This window comes from Perognathus longimembris, unplaced genomic scaffold (assembly GCF_023159225.1).
Source record: "Perognathus longimembris pacificus isolate PPM17 unplaced genomic scaffold, ASM2315922v1 HiC_scaffold_5743, whole genome shotgun sequence".
Lineage (NCBI taxonomy): Eukaryota > Metazoa > Chordata > Mammalia > Rodentia > Heteromyidae > Perognathus > Perognathus longimembris.
Window position 1 is genome coordinate 11,910 of NW_025961204.1, and position 20,527 is coordinate 32,436.

Genomic DNA, 20,527 nt, shown 5'->3' on the forward strand with positions numbered 1-20,527 from the left:
ATGAAGTAGGGTTCCCTTTTGGCCACATCCCCTCCAACAATTGTTGTTGTTAGTCTTCTTGGTAAAGGACATTCTTACTGGGATGAGATGGAATCTCAATGTTGTTTTGATTTGCATTTCTTTATGGCCAGTAATGTAGAGCACTTTTCCATACGTCCCTTGGCCATTCTCATTTCTTCATCAGAGAAGTCTTTTTGTAAGTCTTTAGCCCACTTGATGAGGGGGCTATTGGTTCTTTGCGGTTTTGTTTTGGAGGAAGGTAATTTTTTTAGTTCTGCATATATTTTAGATATGAGGCCTTTGTCTGTTGTATGGCCGGTAAATATCTTTTCCCAATCTGTGGACTTTCTGTTTATATTGCGAGCTATGTCCTTTGCCCGGCAGAAGCTCTGCAGTTTGATGCAGTCTCATTTGTCCATCCTTTCTTTGATTTGTTGCATTTCTGGGTCTTTGTTAAGGAAATTCCGTCCTGTGCCAAGGAGCCCATGTGTTTCTCCTACTTGTTCCCTTAGTGTTTTCAGGGTATCTGTTTTGATTTCAAGGTCTTTGATCCATTTGGAATTGATTTTGGTGCAGGGTGAGATATAAGGACCTAGTTTAAGTTTATTGTATGTGTTGAACAAGTTTTGCCAACACCATTTGTTAAAGAGGCTATCTTTCTTCCATCCTACTTTTTTAGCTCCTTTATCAAAGATTAAGTAGACATAGTTCTGTGGGTTTATTTCTGGGTCTTCAATTCTGTTCCATTGGTCTTCAGGCCTGTTCTGGTGCCAATACCAAGCTGTTTTTATTACTAGAGCTTTATACTATAGCTTGAAGTTGGGTGATGTAATTCCTCCAGCACTGTTCTTTCTGCTTAGGATTGTTTTTGCTATACTGGGTCTTTTATTGTTCCATATGAATTTCTGGATTGCTTCCTCTATTTCAATAAAAAATGGTGTTGGGATATTAATGGGTATTGCATTGAATTTGTAGATAGCCTTTGGCAATATTGTCATTTTGATTATATTAATCCTCCCAATCCAGGAGCATGGAAGGTTTTTCCATTTCATTAGTTCTGCCTTAATTTCATTTTTCATGTTTTTAAAATTCTCATAATAGAGGTCTTTCACTTCACTTTCACTTTCACTTTGGTTAAGGTTATTCCTAGATATTTTATGTTTCTTGAGGCTATTGCAAAAGGAGTTGATTTCAGCCTCGTCGTTCGGGTCATTAGCATGTAGAAAAGCCATTGATTTTTGAAGGTTTATTTTATATCCTGCAACTTTGCCAAAGTTTTGGATCAGCTCTAGTAGCTTGGGAGTACAGTCTATGGGGTTCTTTAGGTATAGGATCATGTCATCTGTGAAGAGAAAAAGTTGAACTTCATCTTTTCCTATTTGGATCCCCTTTATACTTTCTTCTTGCCTAATTGCTCTGGATAGGAATTCTAGTACTATGTTGAAGAGAAGGGCAGGGAGCGGACATCCCTGTCTTGCTCCTGATTTTAAAGGGCATGGCTTTAGTTTTTCACCATTTAGGATTATGCTTGCTGTTGGTTTGTCATAAACTGCCTTGATTATATTCAGGAGTGTTCCCTGGAATCCCAGTATTTCCAGGGCTTTTAGCATAAATGGGTGCTGGATTTTATCGATTGCCTTTTCCATATCCAGAATTGTAACCAAGTGGATCTTTCCCTTCCTCCGGTTGATGTGGTGGGTTACATAAATTGACTTGCGCATATGGAACCAATTTGGCATCCCTGGGAAGAATCCAGTTTGATTGTGGTGTATGATTTTTTGATGACTTGTTGAAGTCGATTGCCCAGAATTTTGTTTAGAATTTTTGTGTCTATGTCCATCAGGGAAATTGGTCTATAGTTCTCTTTCCATGATGAGTCCTTGCCTGGTTTTGGGATAAGGGTTATACTGGCTTCATAGAATGTGTCTGGTAGTGAACTTTCTCTTTCAATTTTATTGAAAAGTTTGAGAAATATTGGTGTGAGTTCTGTTTTGAAGGCCTTGTAGAATTCTGCCATGAATCTGTCTGGACCTGGGCTTTTCTTGGATGGGAGATCACTTATTGCCATTTCCATTTCAATGCTGGATATGGGTCTGTTCAGAAGGTTTAAATCTTCATGGTTGAGTTTGGGGATATAAATTTTTTCTAGGAAATCATCCATTACTTCCAAGTTCTCGAATTTTTTGGCATAAAGGTTTGCAAAATAATCCCTTATTGTGTTCTGAATTTTGGTTGTTTCTGTGGTGATGTTACCTGATTCGTCTCTGATCTTATTTATTTGTGTTTGCTGCTTCCATTTTTTTTGGTCAGGTTTGATAGGGGTCTGTTTATCTTGTTAATTTTTTAAAAGAACCAACTCTTTGTTTTATTGATTCTTTCGATATTTTTGTCTCAAATTCATTCAATTCTGATTTCATTTTAATCATTTGCTTCCAACGATTGACTTAGGGTTTGGATTCTTGTTCTATTTCGAGGAGATTAAGGTGCTTCTGTTAGTTGTCGAGTTGCTGTTTCTCCAGTTTGTTGGTGTAAGCACTCAGAGATATAAATTTCCCTCTAAATACTGCCTTTGCTGTGTCCCAAAGGAGCTGGTACTTTGTGTACTCATCTTGGTTGAATTCCATAAACATTTGAATTTCTGTTCTAATTTCTTCAATGACCCACTGATGGTTCATCAGTGGGTTGTTTAGTCTCCATGTATTGTAGGATTTTCTGTGGTGGCTGTTTGAGTTGAGCTCTAATTTTATTCCATTGTGGTCTGAGAGAATGCAGGGAGTGGTTTTGATATTTCTGAATTGGTACAGATTTTCTTTGTGCCCTATGATGTGATCTATTTTGGAGAATGTTCCACGTGCTGCGGAGAAGAATGTGTATTCTGTTGTTGCTGGGTGGAAGATTCTGTAGATGTCGGTTAAGTCTAGTTGGTCTATGCAGTTTTTTAGTTCTGTGGTTTCTTTGTTCAGTTTTTGGCATGTTGATCTGTCCATAGGTGATAGTGGAGTGTTAAATTCCCCAACCCTCAATGTGTTTGGGTCTATGAGTGTTTTTAGAGTCAGTAGTGTTTGTTTGATGAAGTTGGGTGCTCCTGTATTTGGTGTGTAGATATTTAGGATGGTTATATCTTCCTGTAGAAGAGATCCCTTTATTAGAATGTAGTAACCTTCTTTGTCTCTTCTTACCTTTGTTAATTTGAAGTATTTATCTGATAGGAGGATTGCAACTCCAGCCTGCTTATGGGGGGCATTTGCTCGATAGAGTTAATTCCAGCCTTTCACTTTTAGAAGATGTTTACTTTTGCTCGATAGATGTGTCTCTTCGAGGCAGCAAAAAGCTGGGTCTTGATTTTTGATCCAACTTATGAGCCTATGTCTTTTGATTGGAGTATTAAGTCCATTCATGTTGAGAGTTAGAATTGAGAGATGATCATTTCTTCCTTTTATTATAGCTATCTTGTTAAAAGCTGTGTCTTCCCATTTCTTGATCTAATATTCTGGTTTACTATTTAGGGCTCATTTGTCTGTCTGTATTGGGATCTTGATTATTTTCCCTGTATGGTACCTCTTTGGGATTTTCTGTAAAGCTAGTTTGGTGGAGATATATTGTTTCAGTTTTTCCTCACTGTGAAAGGCTTTTATTTGACCTTTGGCTATGAATGAGAGCTTAGCTGGGTACTGTATTCTTGGTTGGTAGTTATTTTTATTTAGGGTTTGGTATACCTCATTCCAGGCTCTCCTTGCTTTCATGATCTCTGCTGAGAAGTCTGGGGTAATTCTGATTGCTTTTCCTTTATATGTGATTGTTTTTTTCTCTGTAACAGCTTTAAGGATTCTTTCCTTGCACTCTACTGATCCTGTTTTGATTACAATGTGTTGTGGGATGTTCTGTTCTGGTCTGGTCAGTTTGGGGTTCTAAATGCTTCTTGTATCTGTATAGGCCAATCCTTCTGGATCTTTGGGGAGTTCTCCGCAAATATTCTGTTCAATAGGTTGCCTAGTCCATTTACTTGTCCAGATTTTCCTCAATACCTATTATCCTTAAATTGGGTTTCCTGATTGTGTCGTGGATCTTGAGGAGTGTTCTCTTTTGTCGATTGCATTGGGTTTGTATTTATTTTTGACCTTTGCCCATAGATTCTAGGGAATCTTCAGCTCCTGTGATTCGATCCTCTGCTTCAGCTAGTCAGGACTGTATGCTAGCTACTTGATTTCGAATCTATTTTCCTTCTGACTGGTCTTTCCAGATGATTTCCATGTCATCTCTTAGGTCCTGCATGGACTTCTTAAGGCAGACAGGAAGGAAGGAAGGAAGGAAGGAAGGAAGGAAGGAAGGAAGGAAGGAGCGAAGGAAGGAAGGAAGGAAAGAAGGAAAGAAGAAGCAATGGTAATTAGTGTTGTGGCTCAAGTCATAGGTAGACCACTAGCTTTGACATAAACAGCTAAGAAACAACAACTAGGTTCTGACTGCAAGTTACATTATAGCCCAAAGTAACGAAGAAAGGGAGAGAGAGGGAGGGAGGGGGAAAGGATGGAGGAAAGGAGGTGGAAGGGAAGGTAGAAAAGAGAGAGGGAGGGTGGGAGAGAGGGATGGGGTAAAAGTAATACAGTTACATTTAAAGCCCTAGGCCAATTTTCTTTGGCATAGGCCACGTGGCTACTGTATGTGTTCTTAGTACATTGTGTATTGTATATGTCTACCTGACCTAGGGAAGGGAAAGAAAAACAGGGTGTAAGATATCACCAGAAATGCACACACTGCCCTACTATGTAACTGCACCCTTTTTGACAACACTTTGTCAAAAACATTTTGTTTAATTAATAAATAAATTACAAAAAAAAGTAATACAGACAATTGGTAGATGCTATACATTGGACTGGCTGCCCTTGGGAATTTTCTGTTGTTGTTGTTTTGTTTTTTACTATATTTTGATCTCTCAGAACCCAACATTACTCTGCCAGTATCCAGACACTGATATCCAGTAAACTCAAGAACAACTCATAACTCCTATTTGGGCTCGAGTGGTAGAACACTTGAGAAGCTGGGTTGTGTGAGTCACGCCATTAATCCCATCACAGTTTAGTTCCAACCACTGTTTGCATTAACCAAAAATACATCACTCAAACAATGTATGCTGTTTTCATTTCAGTGTTCATTTGTTCAGAGATGTTAGTGTGCATGGTCTTCACGGGTGAGCCATTGGAACCTGGCTGTGTACAACTCTGGATGACATCTGCATCCCAACATCATGGAAATGTAAACAAAGCCACGTTTTATTCATGTCTTGATATACTTGCCTCAACAGATAAAAATAATCACAACTTGATTGAAGGCTATCAGTAGGTACCGAATAACTCTTTATTCTGTACAGTCCCAGTATAGGAAATAACTATACTGTGTATTCAAAGTGAATAAACAAACATTGCCTATACCCCCGAATATGACATGTGAGGACCAGGATTCCAAGGCAGCCCAGGCAGGAAAGTGTATGAGACTCGAATCTCTAGTGGGAGATCAGAACGGCCTGACCTCCAGCAGCCTTTCTCCTGAGTTCAGTCCTGCAGGAAGTCCCTCCATCTCTCTGGGCAGTGTGGCTGATGAGCAGAAAGAGTTATGTTGTTCTCATGGGATGTCTCTGGCACTTGATTTTGAAATTCTGACACCCTCCCCCACCGCCCCAGCTTTTCCTATTAGCATCCCTTTATAGATGTGGAAACTGAAGTTCAGAAGCTTCTCATCCACAAAATGGGACGTGAGGCTTCATACCACTTTCTTATTACTGTGTACAACGAACATAAGTTTAGCTCCTTCTTCATCATGTTCACACAACATAATGTGCCACATTATCATATAGTTTTATACATTTTTCTATGGCATTGGTTTGTCTTTTTATCCTTTGTCTCTCCATTTTCGTATTCCCTTTCGCTTCCATAGTTCAGTTACGTGAATACATAATATTCACCGTACTAAAATCAGTTACCATGATAACAGCTGTAAAACCAGGTGAAATAAAGACAGAACCAAAAGGGACATAATTTCACATGGTATGTTGAAAATAACAACAATGATAAGCCACATTCTTTGTTTTTCTTTGCTCCTTTGTGTGAGAGCACTTTGAAATGGAATCATGGCCCAATCACTGGTATTCAGCTTTCTCAGTTCAAGGGTGGGCCTCTACCATATGACTCAGAAACTCCACTTCCAGGTTTCTGGGGTTTTGTATGGTTTACTGGAGATCAAAATCTCAGATGTTTTTGCACAGGCTGGCCTTGAACTGTGATCCTCAGATCTCAGCCTCCCAAGTAGTTACAATTACAAGTGAGAAGAAGCAGCCTTGGTCTGAATGACAATTTTCTTTCTTTCTTTTCTATCTTTTTTGTTGGTGGTGGTGGTTCCCAGATTGTATTCAGAGCTAGAGCACTGTACCTAAGCTTTTTTGATCAAAGCTAGCCCTCTACCATATTATCCCACAGTTCCACATCTAGTTTTCTGTTGGTTCAGTTTAGATGAGAATCTCATAGACTTTCAAAACTGATTTTGTTCTTTTTATTTTAGCTTTTTGTACATAGCAGCTTTATTCATAATACAGAAAACTCCAAGGCAACCTAGATGTTGACTAATAGGAATAGCTAAACAAATATTGCATTTTCTTATAATAGAATTACATATCAGAAAGTACATAAATGAATCCAATTTTTGGAAAGCTAACATCTCAAAGCAACTGGAAAAATCGCAAAATGCAAACTGTTTAGTCACAAATTTCACAACAAAGAAACACTCATTACACAAAACAACATACCAAACGTTAAGTACTCACTTCTCAAGATACCTGACTGCCTTTGAGAATATTTATTATTTAATAAAATAATTATGTGATCATTCTAAAGCTGACCACTCTAACCCAGGCTCTTTCTAATGGTTTATCCTATGGGAAAAATATAATACTTTTTAAGGCAAGTGCTGACATGAACTCTGTAAAGAAAGAGATAGGCATTCCACTAAAACAATTTTTAAACCATCCCCACAAAACATAGGCCATGACTTACAGGCTCTAACAGTGTTAGGTAAGATTCCTTAACATACAGTAGCTATGTTTTATCTCTAACAGATAAAAAGTAATTTAGACCAATGATTCCATCCTGAGTGGCAGAAATAGTAAGACCTAAAAGTTCTAAATGATTATACTACAAAGTATAGTGTGAAAGTAACAATCCATGTTAGCAATGATAGTTTGTGCATATGATTGTAGCCTTTTAATAAACTATTTTTTATGTTCTGTTCATTATTTCATTTTTAATTTGTTTTTAATATTTATTTTCTTTTATTTTTGAGACACAGCCTTGCTATTTATTCCAGGTTGACCTTAAACTTACAATCCTCTTGCCTCAGCCTCACAAGTGTTGGAACTCAACCAGGCCTGGCCATAAACTACTTTTTTCAACATGTCATTCTCATACTCATGGATTAGATTACAAATAACATTCCAGTTTCTCTGTATTTTTGTTTAAGTTATTCGATCATTGGCGTTATGATATCCCTACCTTTTACTTTTAGAAGAATGTTATTTAGTTACTTAAGTTGTAATTATTTTTTCATTTCATTGACTAGATCAACAAAAAATAATGTAGAAAAGTAACTTTAAATCACCAGCTGGAAAGTTACAAGCAAACAAGTGTTTTCATGGTTTTCTATGCTTCTAAAAATAAGGAAAATAAACAGTGATTGTGAGTGGGATAATGTAGTACAATTTTGGCATGACTGTAACTGCCATCATTTAAAAAATTACTACTATGGGCTGGGAATGTAGCTTAGTGGTAGAGTGCTTGCATAGCATGCATGAAGCCCTGGGTTTGATTCCTCAGTACCACAAAAACAGAAAAAGCCAGAAGTGGCACTGTAGTAGAGCACTAGCCTTGAGCAAAAGTAGCTTAGAGAAAGTGCCCAGGCCCTCAGTTCAAGCCCCAAAGCTGGCAAGGAAAAAAAAAACAAAAACGACTATTTGTGGTGAGAACTACATTGCCATGTAAAAAATTCATTTAACATTTATCAATATTTCACACATTGAACAAATACTAAAGGAGATGACTACTAGTGTTACAAGTAATGTCAAGAGAAGCCAAGAGCAAGTGGCTCACTCCTATAATCCTAGCTAGTCAGGATATTGAGATCTGAGATCTGAGGATGATGGCTCAAAGCCAGCCCGGGTAAAAAGTCCATGAGATTCTTATTTCCAATGAACCACCAAAGAACTAGAAGTGGAGCTGTGGCTCAAGTAGGAGAGTGTCAGCCTTTGGCAAGAAAACACTAGAAGCCAGCATCCACATCTTTACTTCAAGCCTCAGCTACTAGCACAGAAAACAAACAAAATCCAGAAGCACAAATCAGAATAGAAAGAAATATCAAGGAAAGAAGATGTACACATTTGCATGCATTTTCAAGCAACCTTTCAAAGATTCTATATAGAACAAAATGATAACTTTGAATCATAAGGGAGGGTAAAATTATTCAAGTTTTGTGAAGCCTTAATTCAATAAAGATGGAAGCAAGAAAGATGGAAGAGTAAATAATAATGGCAATATTTTTCTTGAAGAAATCATACATTCTCTTCACTATAAAACAAATGTTATTGGGTCAGGACTTTAATAACTTTGGTTATCAAGTTATTCACTATCCAAAAATATACTTTCCAATCATACCTTTAAGTGTAACCACAAACATATCCCAATTAAACGAAGTTTATCAACCCAAACACATTTTTCTCAGGAGTTTAGCCTCATGTAGAAGTCATAACTTAAAAAGCACAGTCAAACACTACATAATGATTCTACCACTGCATTTTTATATACCTCATGAGAAGCAAATGTATTTTATGGACAGCAGTCTCATCCCTGTCTCAGAGTACGTGTGTGTCTCTGTCTAAATGTGAAGCAGTAATCGGACAGACTCAAATAATTTAGGGTGGGTCCGCTTCATCAGGCTTTGATAAACACAGACTTGTCTGGCGGTGGAGCGCCCTCTTCCTTCTCTGTTACAGTCTCCACTGTCCTGGAAGCGGACACAATCACCACGGTTTTATTTGCCGCTGCTTTCTTCTGTTTCTCAGCAATAGCGGCACACACAGCCACAATCTCGTCACTCTCAAAGTCATAGTCAGGGATAGACTTAGGGGAGGAAGGTATCGCTCAAGATGGTGCTTCTTCACTCTTCTTAACCCTTTGTGCTACCTTCTGCTGCTCCTGGAGGGTTCTTGCCCAAGAAAGGTCCTCTTGCCATATTTCAGGGTTCATTGGATAGATGTGAAGGGCTATTTGAAACCTTCGAATTGCCAGTACTATCTCTCCTAACACAAGCTGAGCATGACCCAAAGTTTGCCAAGACTCCCATGAATGTGGGTTTTGCTGGACAGCCATTTCTGCTGCATGCACTGCTGGAAAGATTTCATGAAGAGACATTAGGACCTGTGATTTCATCTCATAGAGGTTAGCATCATTTAGAGTTAACTGTAGTGCTTCATCCCACTTCTGAATTGCTTCCTGATATCTATTTTTTCTGCCAAACTGGCTCCTTCCTCCTTCAGCTGTTTACTTTTCTCAGCACAGCCTTCCTGGAGAATTTCTTTCCTACGTTTAGTGGCATGAAGCCAGTTCCCTTCATCATTCTCAACCCCCTCCTTCTCGCCAGCAGCCTCAGCTGCTGGGATGTAGCCTTTGACACCTTCTCACCAATCTTCCTCTTCCACCCAAACGAAGCCATTCTGAGACTGCTCCGTGGTCCGGTGTTTACATTCCGCTTGACCTTTACCACCAGAAGAGGAAGTTGTGGATTCCCAGTCCGGCCTACTTCGTTGCATGCTTCTGTATCATGGCCATGGCGCCAAGATCTTCTCAGAAATAGGCAAGAACAACTGGAGAGCATCCACGGTAGTCCAGAGAGGCGGAAAGAGGAAAAACGATGAAGACTTTGGTGCACCGGAGTCTTCTCAAACTCAGCTGATTTTGAACCATGATCCTCACAACTTTAATTTGTTGAGTAGCTAAGTTTCTAGGCAGGAACATGACTTATGTTGTGCAGTTCTGAGAAAACACATCTTTCTATATATTTTTGTGCTCCTTTCTTTTTGAAATGAAGTGGTGGATGGAAACAATGAACTGTCGAACATCAATGGGCTGCTGCAGCACAAGGAGGTTTGATCAAAAACATTTGAAAAACCAAGATTGCGTTCTAGTTCTTTCCAGAGAGGATACATTCTAGACTTGTGATGGGGTCTGCACGGGATACCTCGACCCACAAAGGGCACAAAAGATCTTGGGGTTCCGGAGCTACAATTGAACTGGAAAGATCAGGCTCACAGGCCTTCTTTCTTACACACACGCACATGATCACATTCTAATGCTGAGAAGAAACGACAGAGAGAGAGGGCCAATTACCCAGCCAGAGCCTCATGGTTATGGAACTCCTCATCTCTGAGCACCCAGGAACCATCTGGCCCCAGGAAGTAGTATAGGAAATAGTTGCACAAATGACAGAAACCTGGACAGATCTGGATCTTATTAGGGGTTGTCACCACATCTCTCAAATCTTGGGCCAACCCAGCCAGAACCTGAAAAAACCTGTCAGGGTCCAAGTTCCCTGTGGGTCCATAGCTCTCCACAGGGGGAGAATAGATGCTTTCATTCAAGTGGCCCAAGCTAGCCATGAGGCCCAGGAGGCTCTGCAGGGTGTCCATGAAGACGTGGTTTCCATAGAAACTAAAGGAGCTCAGCTTGGAGCACTGGCTCAGGGCTGGTAGGATGGCTGAGACCTGAGCATCTGTGATTTCACATTTCTCCAGGGCCAGGATCTCCAGGGTGCTGGCCACTTGCTCCAACAGGGCTCTCAGGAGTTCGGGACTGAAGCTTTTCATAGACAAATTCCTCAGCCACAGGTGCTTGAGCTGCCTGGTGCAGGGACACCAGGACAGAAACCTCAGGTCAGCTTCCTGCAGGTTACACGAGCTCAGAAACAAGTCCTTCAAAGGCGGCAGGCTCCTGAAGATGGCGGGTAGCTTTCCACCAAGGAAGACAATTTCTTTCATACGCACCTCCTGGAGATGCTGCAGCTGCCCCAGATGTGCCCCCAGTTGGAAGGAGGAACACGAGAAATTTGGGGAGCTGGAAGTGTCGAGGTGGGCACACATATTGCAGAAACTCAGGATGCGAAGTTTCTTCATCTGGCTCAGTAAAAAAGCAAAGGTTTTCACGGTTTCTCCGAGACACAATTTACTCACCAGCAGTTCCAGTATTGAGTCTGGATTCACAACTTGCAGAGCCTTCTGGGTTTCAGAGCTGGAGTCAGACAGAATCTCCAGCACCCTGGGGCACAGACGGACTCGTTCTCTCCTCTCCCAGGCCCACTGGAGCAGGAAGGACTGGAGATCATCCTTAGGGCTATGGGCGATGGTCAGGTCCATGGCGATCATCAAGGGTTGCTCTTCACCCATTCCTGTCCAGGGACTTGCTCTTAACTCACCTGGCGGGAACCCTGGATAGGAGATTTGTGCCATTGCAGGGTACCCCAGCGTCCAAATGCCTGGGTGCTCACCCAGCAGGTCAACGACTTGTAGTTTCCACCGATTTCGGCGCTCCTTGTTGCTAAGTAGCAAATCTAGCCCATCCAGGACAGCCTTGATGATTTCCAGGTCTGGTGGCTGTGCCAGGTCCCCCAGGGGGAGGCAGGGGAAGGGCCAGGCCTGCACCATGGCCTTTAACACCTCTTTGTGGCCCCCAATGTAGGCCTCCATAAACAGCGAAGGGAACAGCAGCATGGGCAGATCATCTAGGGCAGAGTTGGCCAGGGCCGGGTGGCTCAGCAGATTCTGCATGGCGAGATGCTCGAGCGAGGGTGGGGTCCTTCTGCTCATCTTGCTGGATGAGATATGGGTGCGCTGTGCAGGACTCTCTGAATCCTAACAAGGCTAGGCACTGACTGCAGTCTCAGGGACTCTGCTGCTGTTCTCTGATCCCTGGGCCCCTTTATACCCTTAAGCCCCGCCTTCAGGAGTGCACGTCAACCAATCAGACAGCAGCTTTGGGTGGCAATACTAAGTCACACCTACATGGGGCATCAACCTCTGCATTAGTTCAAACCCTGCTTCCCATACTAAGTGAAGGGGTTAAGGGCATGTTTCCCATCTGCTCTTTGAAATGTAAATTACACTGAAGCCAAAACAAGTCCTACCCTTCTTCTCTAACCCCTCCAGGCATGCGCATGCTACTCTTCTGTCCTGGGGCTGAGAATAATCCCAGCCCAGCCCCGGCCAAGCTCTATAGCATCCAGACACCTACTGGACATTCTATCTCTGTATTTTTTTCCCAACTGCCTTGTTTCTTAATTCCTTCATAACATCCTTCATTTGTTTCCTTCTTTCTTCCTTTTCTTTTCCTTTCTTCTTTCCTATGTTCTTTCATTCCTTCCTTCCTTTCCTTACTGCTTATTCCTTTGTTTTCCTTCCTTCTTCCCTACCTCTCTGCCACCTTCAAGCTTGCCTTCTTTCCTTCCTTACTTCACTCCTTCCCTTGCTTCTTTCTTTCTTTCCTCCCATTCTTCTTTCTCTCTTGTCAGCCTTCCTTCCTTTCTCCAATCCCTCCTTGCACTCTTCCTCCCTCCTTCTGTGCTTCCTCACATCCTCCTTTGTCTTTTTGTCCATCTCTTTGTTTCTTTTTCTTTCTCTCTGTCTCTTTTCTCTATTTCTTCCTTCGTCTGTTCCATCCCTTCCTCCCTGTGTGTATCCTGCCTTCTTTCTTTCCTTCCTGACCCCCGTCCCTCCTTCCTTCCTTCCTGTCTTTCTTCCCTTCTTTGGTACCTGGGTAAACATGAAGTAAGTATATTTATATGATATAAGAGGAACAAATGAAGTATTGCTAGCATTCTTGTGCCCTTTTCCTCAAATCTCAACCATGACTGCTTCAACTAAGTAGGGAACTCATCCCCAAATGTGTGGGAGATGAAGAATTAGTTCTCTTGCGCTCATGGGAGGTCCAGCCAATCAGAGAGAAGCTTCTGATGGGTTTTGTGAGCTACCCTTCCAGTACAACTAGAAAGGAATGTCACTTTCTGGTTCCTTCAAATCCTGCTTCCTGAACAAAAGTGAAAGGAGTAAGGGCGTGTTTCCCACCTGCTCTTTCAAATGTAAATTACACTGAATAACTGAAAAAACAGCTCCTACCCTTATTCTCTAACATCATAACCAAGGTCAAACATTAATACATCAAGAATTGGAGAAAATCTGGGGCGGGGAGCAGGAGCAATTTCAAAATCAAATGTTAGTGACATGTCATGAAAGTAACAGAACTCTTTCTGCTCATCAGCCATAGTGCCCAGAGGGTGGAGGGACTTCCTGCAGAACTGAATTCAGGAGAAAGGCTGCTGGAAGTCAGGCAGGTTCTTATCTCCCACTAGAGACACGAGTCTCATGGACTTTTCTGCCTGGGCTGCCTTTGAATCCCAGTCCTCACATCTCATTTTCTGGGGCATAGGCAATGTTCATTTAATCACTTTGAATACACAGTATAGTTATTTCCTATACTGGGACTGCACAGAATACAGAGTTATTCTCTATCTTCTGATAGCCTTCAGTAACTTGTGATTATTTCTTTTGTATTAGCACAACTATTATGTTAACAAGACATAAATAAAATGTGTCTTTCTTGACATTTCCATGATGTTGGGACACAGCTGTCATCCAGAGTCGTACACAGCCAGGAAAACAAAGGAAGAAGCAGTAAGGAAAGGAAGGAAGGAAGGAAAGAAGACAGGAAGGAAGAAAGAAAATGGAAAGAAAAGGAAGGAAGGAGGAAACAAATGAACCATGGAAAGAAGGAATGAAGAAACAAGACAGGAGGAAAAAGAAATACAAACAAGACAGAATGTCCAGTAGGATGTGTGGATGTTGTAGCACTGGGTTGGGGCGGGGATGGGATTCTTCTCAGCCCCAGGGCAGTAGAGTAGGTTAGGAATGTCTGGAGGGGTTAGAGAATAAGGTTAGGTGTTGTTTTTGCTTCTGTGTAATTTACAGTTCAAAGAGCAGGTGGGAAACACGCCCTGAATCCCTTCACTTTGTCCAGGAAGCAGGATTTGAACTAAGCAGAGAGTGACACCCCTTTCTAGCTGTACTAGAAGGGTGGCTCATGCATCCCCTCAGAAGCTGCTCTCTGATTGGCTGGACCTCCGTTGAGAGCAAGAGAACTAATTCGTCATCTCCCACAAATTTGGTGATGAGTTCCCTACATTGTTCACACAGTCATGGTGGAGACTTGAGGAAAATGGCACAAGAATGCTGGCAATACTTCATTTGCTCCCCTTATATTGTATAGATATATTTACTTCATGTCTACCCAGCTACCAAAGTAAAGAATGAAGACAGCGAGCAAGGAAAGAACGAAGGAGGAAGGGATGGATCAGAGGAAGGAAGAAATAGAGAAAAGAGAAAGAAAGAGAAAGAAACAAAGAGAGAGACAAAGGAGGATGAGGGAAGCAGGGAGGGAGGAAGAATGCAAGGAGGAAATGGAGAAAGGAAGGAAGGAAGGTAGACATGAAAGACGGACGAATGGCAGGAAAGAAAAGCAGGGAAAGGAGTAAAGGAAGGAAGGAAAGAAGGCAAGCTTGGAGGCTGGCAGACAGGTAGGGAACAAAGGGAAAAAACAAAGGAATAAGAAGTAAGGAAAGGAAGGAAGGAATGAAACAACACAGGAAAGACGAAAGGACACGGAGAGAAAAGGAAGGAGGAAACGATGAAAGAAAGGAATGAATAAACAAGGCAGGAGGAAAAAGCAATACAGAGACAGATTGTTCAGTAGGATGTGTGGATGCTCTAGAGCTGGGCTGGGGCTGGGCTGGGATTCTTCTCAGCCCCAGGGCAGTAGAGTAGCATGTGCATGTCGGGAAGGGTTAGAGAAGAAGGGTAGGAGCTGTTTTTGCTTCAGTGTAATTTACATTTCAAAGAGCAGGTGAGAAACACACCCTTAAACCCTTCACTTAGTATGGAAAGCAGGGTTTGAACTAATCCAGAGGTTGACGCCCTACGTAGGTGTGGCTTAGTATTCCCACCCAAAGCTGCTGTCTGATTGGCTGACGTGCACTCCTGAAGGCGGGGCTTAAGGGTATAAAGGAGCCCAGGGATCAGAGAACAGCAGCAGAGTTCCTGAGACTGCAGCCAGTGCCTGTCCCTGCTGGGATTCAGAGAGTCCTGCACAGCGCACTCCCATCTCATCCAGCAAGATGAGCAGAAGGACCCCACCTTCGCTCGAGCATCTCGCCATGCAGAATCTGCTGAGCCACCCGGCCCTGGCCAGCTCTGCCCTAGATGATCTGCCCATGCTGCTGTTCCCTTCGCTGTTTATGGAGGCCTACACTGGGGGCCACAGAGAGGTGCTGAAGGCCATGGTGCAGGCCTGGCCCTTCCCCTGCCTCCCCCTGGGGGACCTGGCACAATCACCAGACCTAGACACCTTCAAGGCTGTCCTGGATGGCCTCGATCTGCTTCTTGCCCAGAAGGAGCGCCCCACTCACTGGAAACTGCAATTGCTCGATCTGGGGAAAGAGCACCCAGAGATGTGGACAAGGGGGTACCTGGCCATGGCCCACATCTCCAGCCCAGGCTTCCTGACTGACAAGCAAACTGGCAGCCCATGTTTGGGACTGACTAATCAGCAGCCATTGCTCATCGCCATGGACCTGACCATTCAACAGGATGCCCAGGATGATCTCCAAGCCCTCCTGCTCCAGTGGGCCGGGGAGAAGAAAGGTCGAGTTCAGCTGTGCTCCAGGAAGCTGCAGATTCTGTCTGGCTCCGTCTCTGAAATGCAGAAGGCTCTGCGTGTGGTGAGGCTGGACTCCATCCAGGAGCTGCTGGCGAGTCAAATCTGGCGTCGAGAATCCATGGATTATTTCGATCCCTACCTGGGTCAGATGAAGAGCCTCCGCCTCCTCAACTTCTCTGACATGCGTGGCGATTCCCAAAGTTCCAGCCTCACAAATTGCTGGTACTGGAGCAAATTGGGGGTCCATATGGGACAGCTGCAGCAGCTGCGGGAGCTTCATGTACATGACGCCAGGTTCCTTCATGGACAGCTGCCTGCCCTCTTCAGGAGCCTGCGGCCTCTGCAGGCCTTGTCCCTGAGCTCCTGCGACCTGCAGGAAGCTGACCTGAGCTTTCTGTTCCACAGCACTTGCGCCAGGCAGCTCCAGCACCTGCGTCTGAGGAGTTTGCCGAGAGACTCCTTCAGTGCGGAGCCCCTGAGACTATGGCTGGAGCAAGTGTCTGGCACCCTGGAGTCCCTGGCCCTGGAGCACTGTTACATTACTGATAACCAGCTCTCTGCCATCCTCCCCTCCCTGGGCCAGTGCTCCCAGCTCAGCTCTTTCAGTTTCTATGGAAATACCATCTCCATGGCCGCCCTACTGAACCTCCTGAGCCTCACGGCCAAGCTGGGCCATTTGAAAAGGGGGCTCTATCCTGCCCCCCTGGAGAGCTACTGCCCTCAGAGGTGGTGGCATAGGACCATAGACGCTGAGAGATTTGCCCAGGTTCAGGCTGGTTTGGTGCAGACATTGAGAGACATGGGGACAACTCAGAAAGTCCAGATCTGTACCAACTTCTGTCACGTGGTTAACAAGTGCCAATTCTATAGTCTGGAGCCCAGTGGATCTTGGGTATTCAGAGAGGGGGTTCCTCCCGGCCTTTCTGATCTGCCTGTGTAGATGGGACCCTCTCTCCTGAAATAGCTTCTCAGCATCAGAAATGAAACCCCAGACAGAAGTGCCCTCTCCAGGGGACCTGAACTCCCAAGTTCAGTTGGCGTACAAGAGGCTGGTCACCTGGTGCTGTGCTTTCCAGTTCAAGCATGGCTGTAGAGCCCCAGGAGTTTCAGTGTTTTAGGGGGTAACATGTGTCCTGTGCACACCCCATCCAGAATTTGCAGTGAATTTACCTTGCAAAGAACTGGAACCTGGACTTGTTTATATCAATTCTTTAAGCCAACTGCTACATGGGGAAGAATGCTTTCTTACCTGTAACTTAGTGTGTCACTCAACCAAAACCAAAAAGTTTCTGAAGCATGAGCCAAGAGATAGCGTTTCTAGGGACCAAAGAATGAGAGTAGTTTTCATGGCTAGAATCCGAGGTACACTGAGAGTTTGTGACTTGAGGATCCCAGTTCTAAGCCTGCCTGAGCAGGGAATGCCTTGAGACTCTCATCTCCATTCAACCTCCAAAGAGCCAGTAGTGGAGATGTGGTTCACATCCAAGAGTGCTGGCTGGCATTGAGCCCAACAGCTCAGGCAAAGCCCAGTTGTGCCAGAACTGGCACAAACGAACACACAAATTAACCCATAACCAGGTTCAAAACTACCTAGACCATATTCTAGATTAAGGTAAGGAAGAAAGGAGAAATGAGGGAAGAGAAAAGGAGAAGAAACAGAAAATGAAGAGAGGAGAAAAGAACGAAAGAAAGGAAAAGGGAGGAAGTGATAGGGCTGACCTGAAAACTGGAGTAACTAAATATAAGTTTTAGTGTTAAAATTATAACAGCTTCTAAACAATGGTAATGACTCCATGATAGAGGGCTGCACCCCCACCCATGAGACTAGTTTCTTATAGTTTGACATTTAAAAACGTAGGGAGCACTTGTTCACCTCTGTACCTTGGTAGCAACCATGGTAACGAACAGTAAAAATGAGCATAGTCATAGACTATAGAAATAACCATAATAGTAGTAGAAATGCCATGGTAACTGTTGGGTTGGTTTACTTATGATTGAGTACTGGATTGTTTTAGCCCGCTCAAGCTTGCTTAGTGGTAATGGGAAAACATGGTCACAATTGTTAAAATAAAGTTAGTACTAGCTCAGCCTAACCGCAGAATTCTGCTTCTGTAAATGGCTTGCTTAACCCATTTGTGCCTTGTTCTACCCCCTGCACTAACCCCCTGTGTCAGTGCTACGTGACCACCTGTTGTCAATTCCTGATATCGAGGCCAGTTCCCAATATCAAAGCCAGAATATATAACTGAAAGGGTAGATAGTCAATAAAAATAGGACAAGACTTGCTTGCTATATGCCATCCAATCAAGTATCTGCCAAGTTGGAAATACCCTGCCCCTGCTGTAATCACAATAAAAACCCTGCCTATCTGAGGGGCAGGACTCTCAATCCAGATCCGCTGTGTCGGTAAAGGTTTGGAGTCCAGGCTTTAGCTTGCAATAAAGATTCTCGTGTGTTTGCATCAGTATCGGCTCCTTGGTGGTCTTTGGGGATTGGAAATCTGGCATAACAGAAGGAAGGAACAAAGAAATAAAGCAAAAAGACACAGAGACGGGATGTCCCCTGGTCTTTGCTGATGTTAAGGCGCTGGGCTGGGGATCTTCTAGGATCCTTCCCAACTCAACGGCAAAAGAGTCTCATGGGACTGCTTGGAGGGGTGAACGGATAAGGGTGGAATTGTTTTGCATCAGTGTAATTTACATTTCAAAGAATGGATGGGAAACACGGCCTTAAGCCTTTCACTTTTGTGGAAGAGTGACATACCTTCTTGTTGTAGTGGGGGGTGGAAGATTGTTTCAAAAGTCCCATCAGAAGCTGCTCTCTGATTGGATGGACCTCTCATGGGAGCAAAAGAACGAATTCTTCATCTCTCACATATTTGGGGATGAGTTCCCTACATAGTTCATGCAGTCAAGGTTGAGATTTGAGAAAAATGGCACAAGAAGGCTGGCAATACTTCATTTGCTCCTCTTATATTGTATAGATATAGTTACTTCAGGTCTACCCAGGTAGCAAAGTAAGGAATGAAGACAGGAAGCAAGGAAAGAAGGAAATAATGAAGGAAGGAAGAAAGGAAGGGAGGTGGGATGGAACACAGGAAGGAAGAAATAGAGAAAAGACAAAGAAAGAAAAAGAAACAAAGAGAGAGAGAAAGGAGGATTAGGGGAAGCAGGGAGGGAGGGAGGAAGAATGCAAGGAGGAAATGGAGAAAGGAAGGAAGGAAGGTAGACATGAAAGATGGACGAAGGGGAGGAAAGAAAGGAGGAGTGAAAGGAGTGAAGTATGAAGGAAAGAAGGCAAGCTTGGAGGCTGGCAAACAGGTCGGGAAGAAAGGAAGGACAACAAAGAATAAGCAGTAAGGAAAGGAAGGAAGGAATGAAAGGTGACAGAAAGGAAGACAGGAAAAGGAAAGAAAAGAAAGGAGGAAACGATGGAAGGAAGGAATGAAGAAACAAGAGAAAGGAAAAAGCAATACAGAGACAGATTGTCCAGTAGGCTGTGTGGATGCTACAGCTCTGGGATGGGGCTGGGCTGGATTCTTCTCAGCCCCAGGGCAGTAGAGTAGCATGCGCATGTCTGGAGGGGTTAGAGAAGAAGGGTAGGAGATGTTTTTGCTTCAGTGTAATTTACATTTCAAAGAGCAGGTGGGAAACACACCTTTAATCCCTTCACTTTTGTACAGGAAGGAGACCTTGAACTAGTCCAGAGATTGACTGCCCATATAGGTATGGCTCAATAATCCCACCCCAAGCTACTCTCTGATTGGTTGATGTGCACTTCTGAAGACAGGGTTCTAGGATATAAAGGGGCCCAGGGATCAGAGAACAGCAGCAGCGTCCCTGAGTCTGCAGTCAGTGCCTGGCCCTGCTGGGATTCAGAGAGCCCTGCACAGTGGACCCACATCGAATCCAGCAAGATAAGCAAGAGCACCCCACCCTTTCTCCAGCATCTCGCCATGCAGAATCTGCTGAGCCACCCGGTGCTGGCCAGCTCTGCCCTAGATGATCTACAGGTGCTGCTGTTCCCTTCGCTGTTTATGGAGGCCTACACTGGGGGCCACAGAGAGGTGCTGAAGGCCATGGTGCAGGCCTGGCCTTTCCCCTGCCTCCCCTTGGGGGACCTGGTACAGTCACCAGACCTGTATACCTTCAAGGCTGTCCTGGATGGCCTCGATCTGCTTCTTGCCCAGAAGGAGCGCCCCACTCACTGCAAACTGCAATTGCTCCATCTGGGGAAGGAGCACCCAGAGATATGGACAAGGGGGTACCTGGCCATGGCCCACATCTCCAGCCCAGGGTTCCTGACTGATAAGCAAACTGGCAGCCCATGTTTGGGACTGACTAATCAGCAGCCCTTGCTCATCGCCATGGACCTGACCATTCAACAGGGCGCCCAGGATGATCTCCAAGCTCTCCTGCTCCAGTGGGCCGGGGAGAAGAAAGGACGAGTCCAGCTGTGCTCGAGGAAACTGCAGATTCTGTCCGACTCCTTCTCTGAACTCCAGAAAATTCTGCACAGGCTGACGATGGACTCTGTCCAGGAACTGGTGGTGTGAGAACTCAGGAGTCCAGACACCATGCAAGTATGTGCTCCATATCTGAGCCGATGAGAAACCTTCACAGCCTGAAGATATGCAACAGGTTCGAGCACATCCACGCTACTGAGAGAAGTCCTCACTCTTATGACTGGAAGTTCAAGGCCCATTTATGGTGTCTGTCACATGTCAAGCAGCTTCA

At 43.9% G+C, this 20,527-nt stretch overlaps 2 protein-coding genes and 1 pseudogene across 2 annotated transcripts; 1 reads left to right on the forward strand and 2 right to left on the reverse strand.

Moving 5' to 3' along the window:
* Nucleotides 1–8,966: 8,966 nt before the first annotated feature.
* LOC125345500 lies at nt 8,967–9,747 on the reverse strand (annotated as a pseudogene).
* A 670-nt stretch (nt 9,748–10,417) lies between these two features.
* LOC125345501 (PRAME family member 8-like) lies at nt 10,418–11,893 on the reverse strand. The gene has a single exon (XM_048337632.1). It carries the CDS (start codon nt 11,891–11,893, stop codon nt 10,418–10,420), a length of 1,476 nt encoding a protein of 491 aa, XP_048193589.1.
* A 3,713-nt stretch (nt 11,894–15,606) lies between these two features.
* LOC125345499 (PRAME family member 8-like) lies at nt 15,607–16,731 on the forward strand. Its single transcript, XM_048337631.1, has one exon. It carries the CDS (start codon nt 15,607–15,609, stop codon nt 16,729–16,731), a length of 1,125 nt encoding a protein of 374 aa, XP_048193588.1.
* Nucleotides 16,732–20,527: the final 3,796 nt, after the last annotated feature.

Coding starts and splice junctions, on each gene's coding strand:
- LOC125345499 (XM_048337631.1), top strand. CDS start 15,607: ATGGCCCACATCTCCAGCCCAGGCTTCCTGACTGACAAGCAAACTGGC.
- LOC125345501 (XM_048337632.1), bottom strand. CDS start 11,893: ATGAGCAGAAGGACCCCACCCTCGCTCGAGCATCTCGCCATGCAGAAT.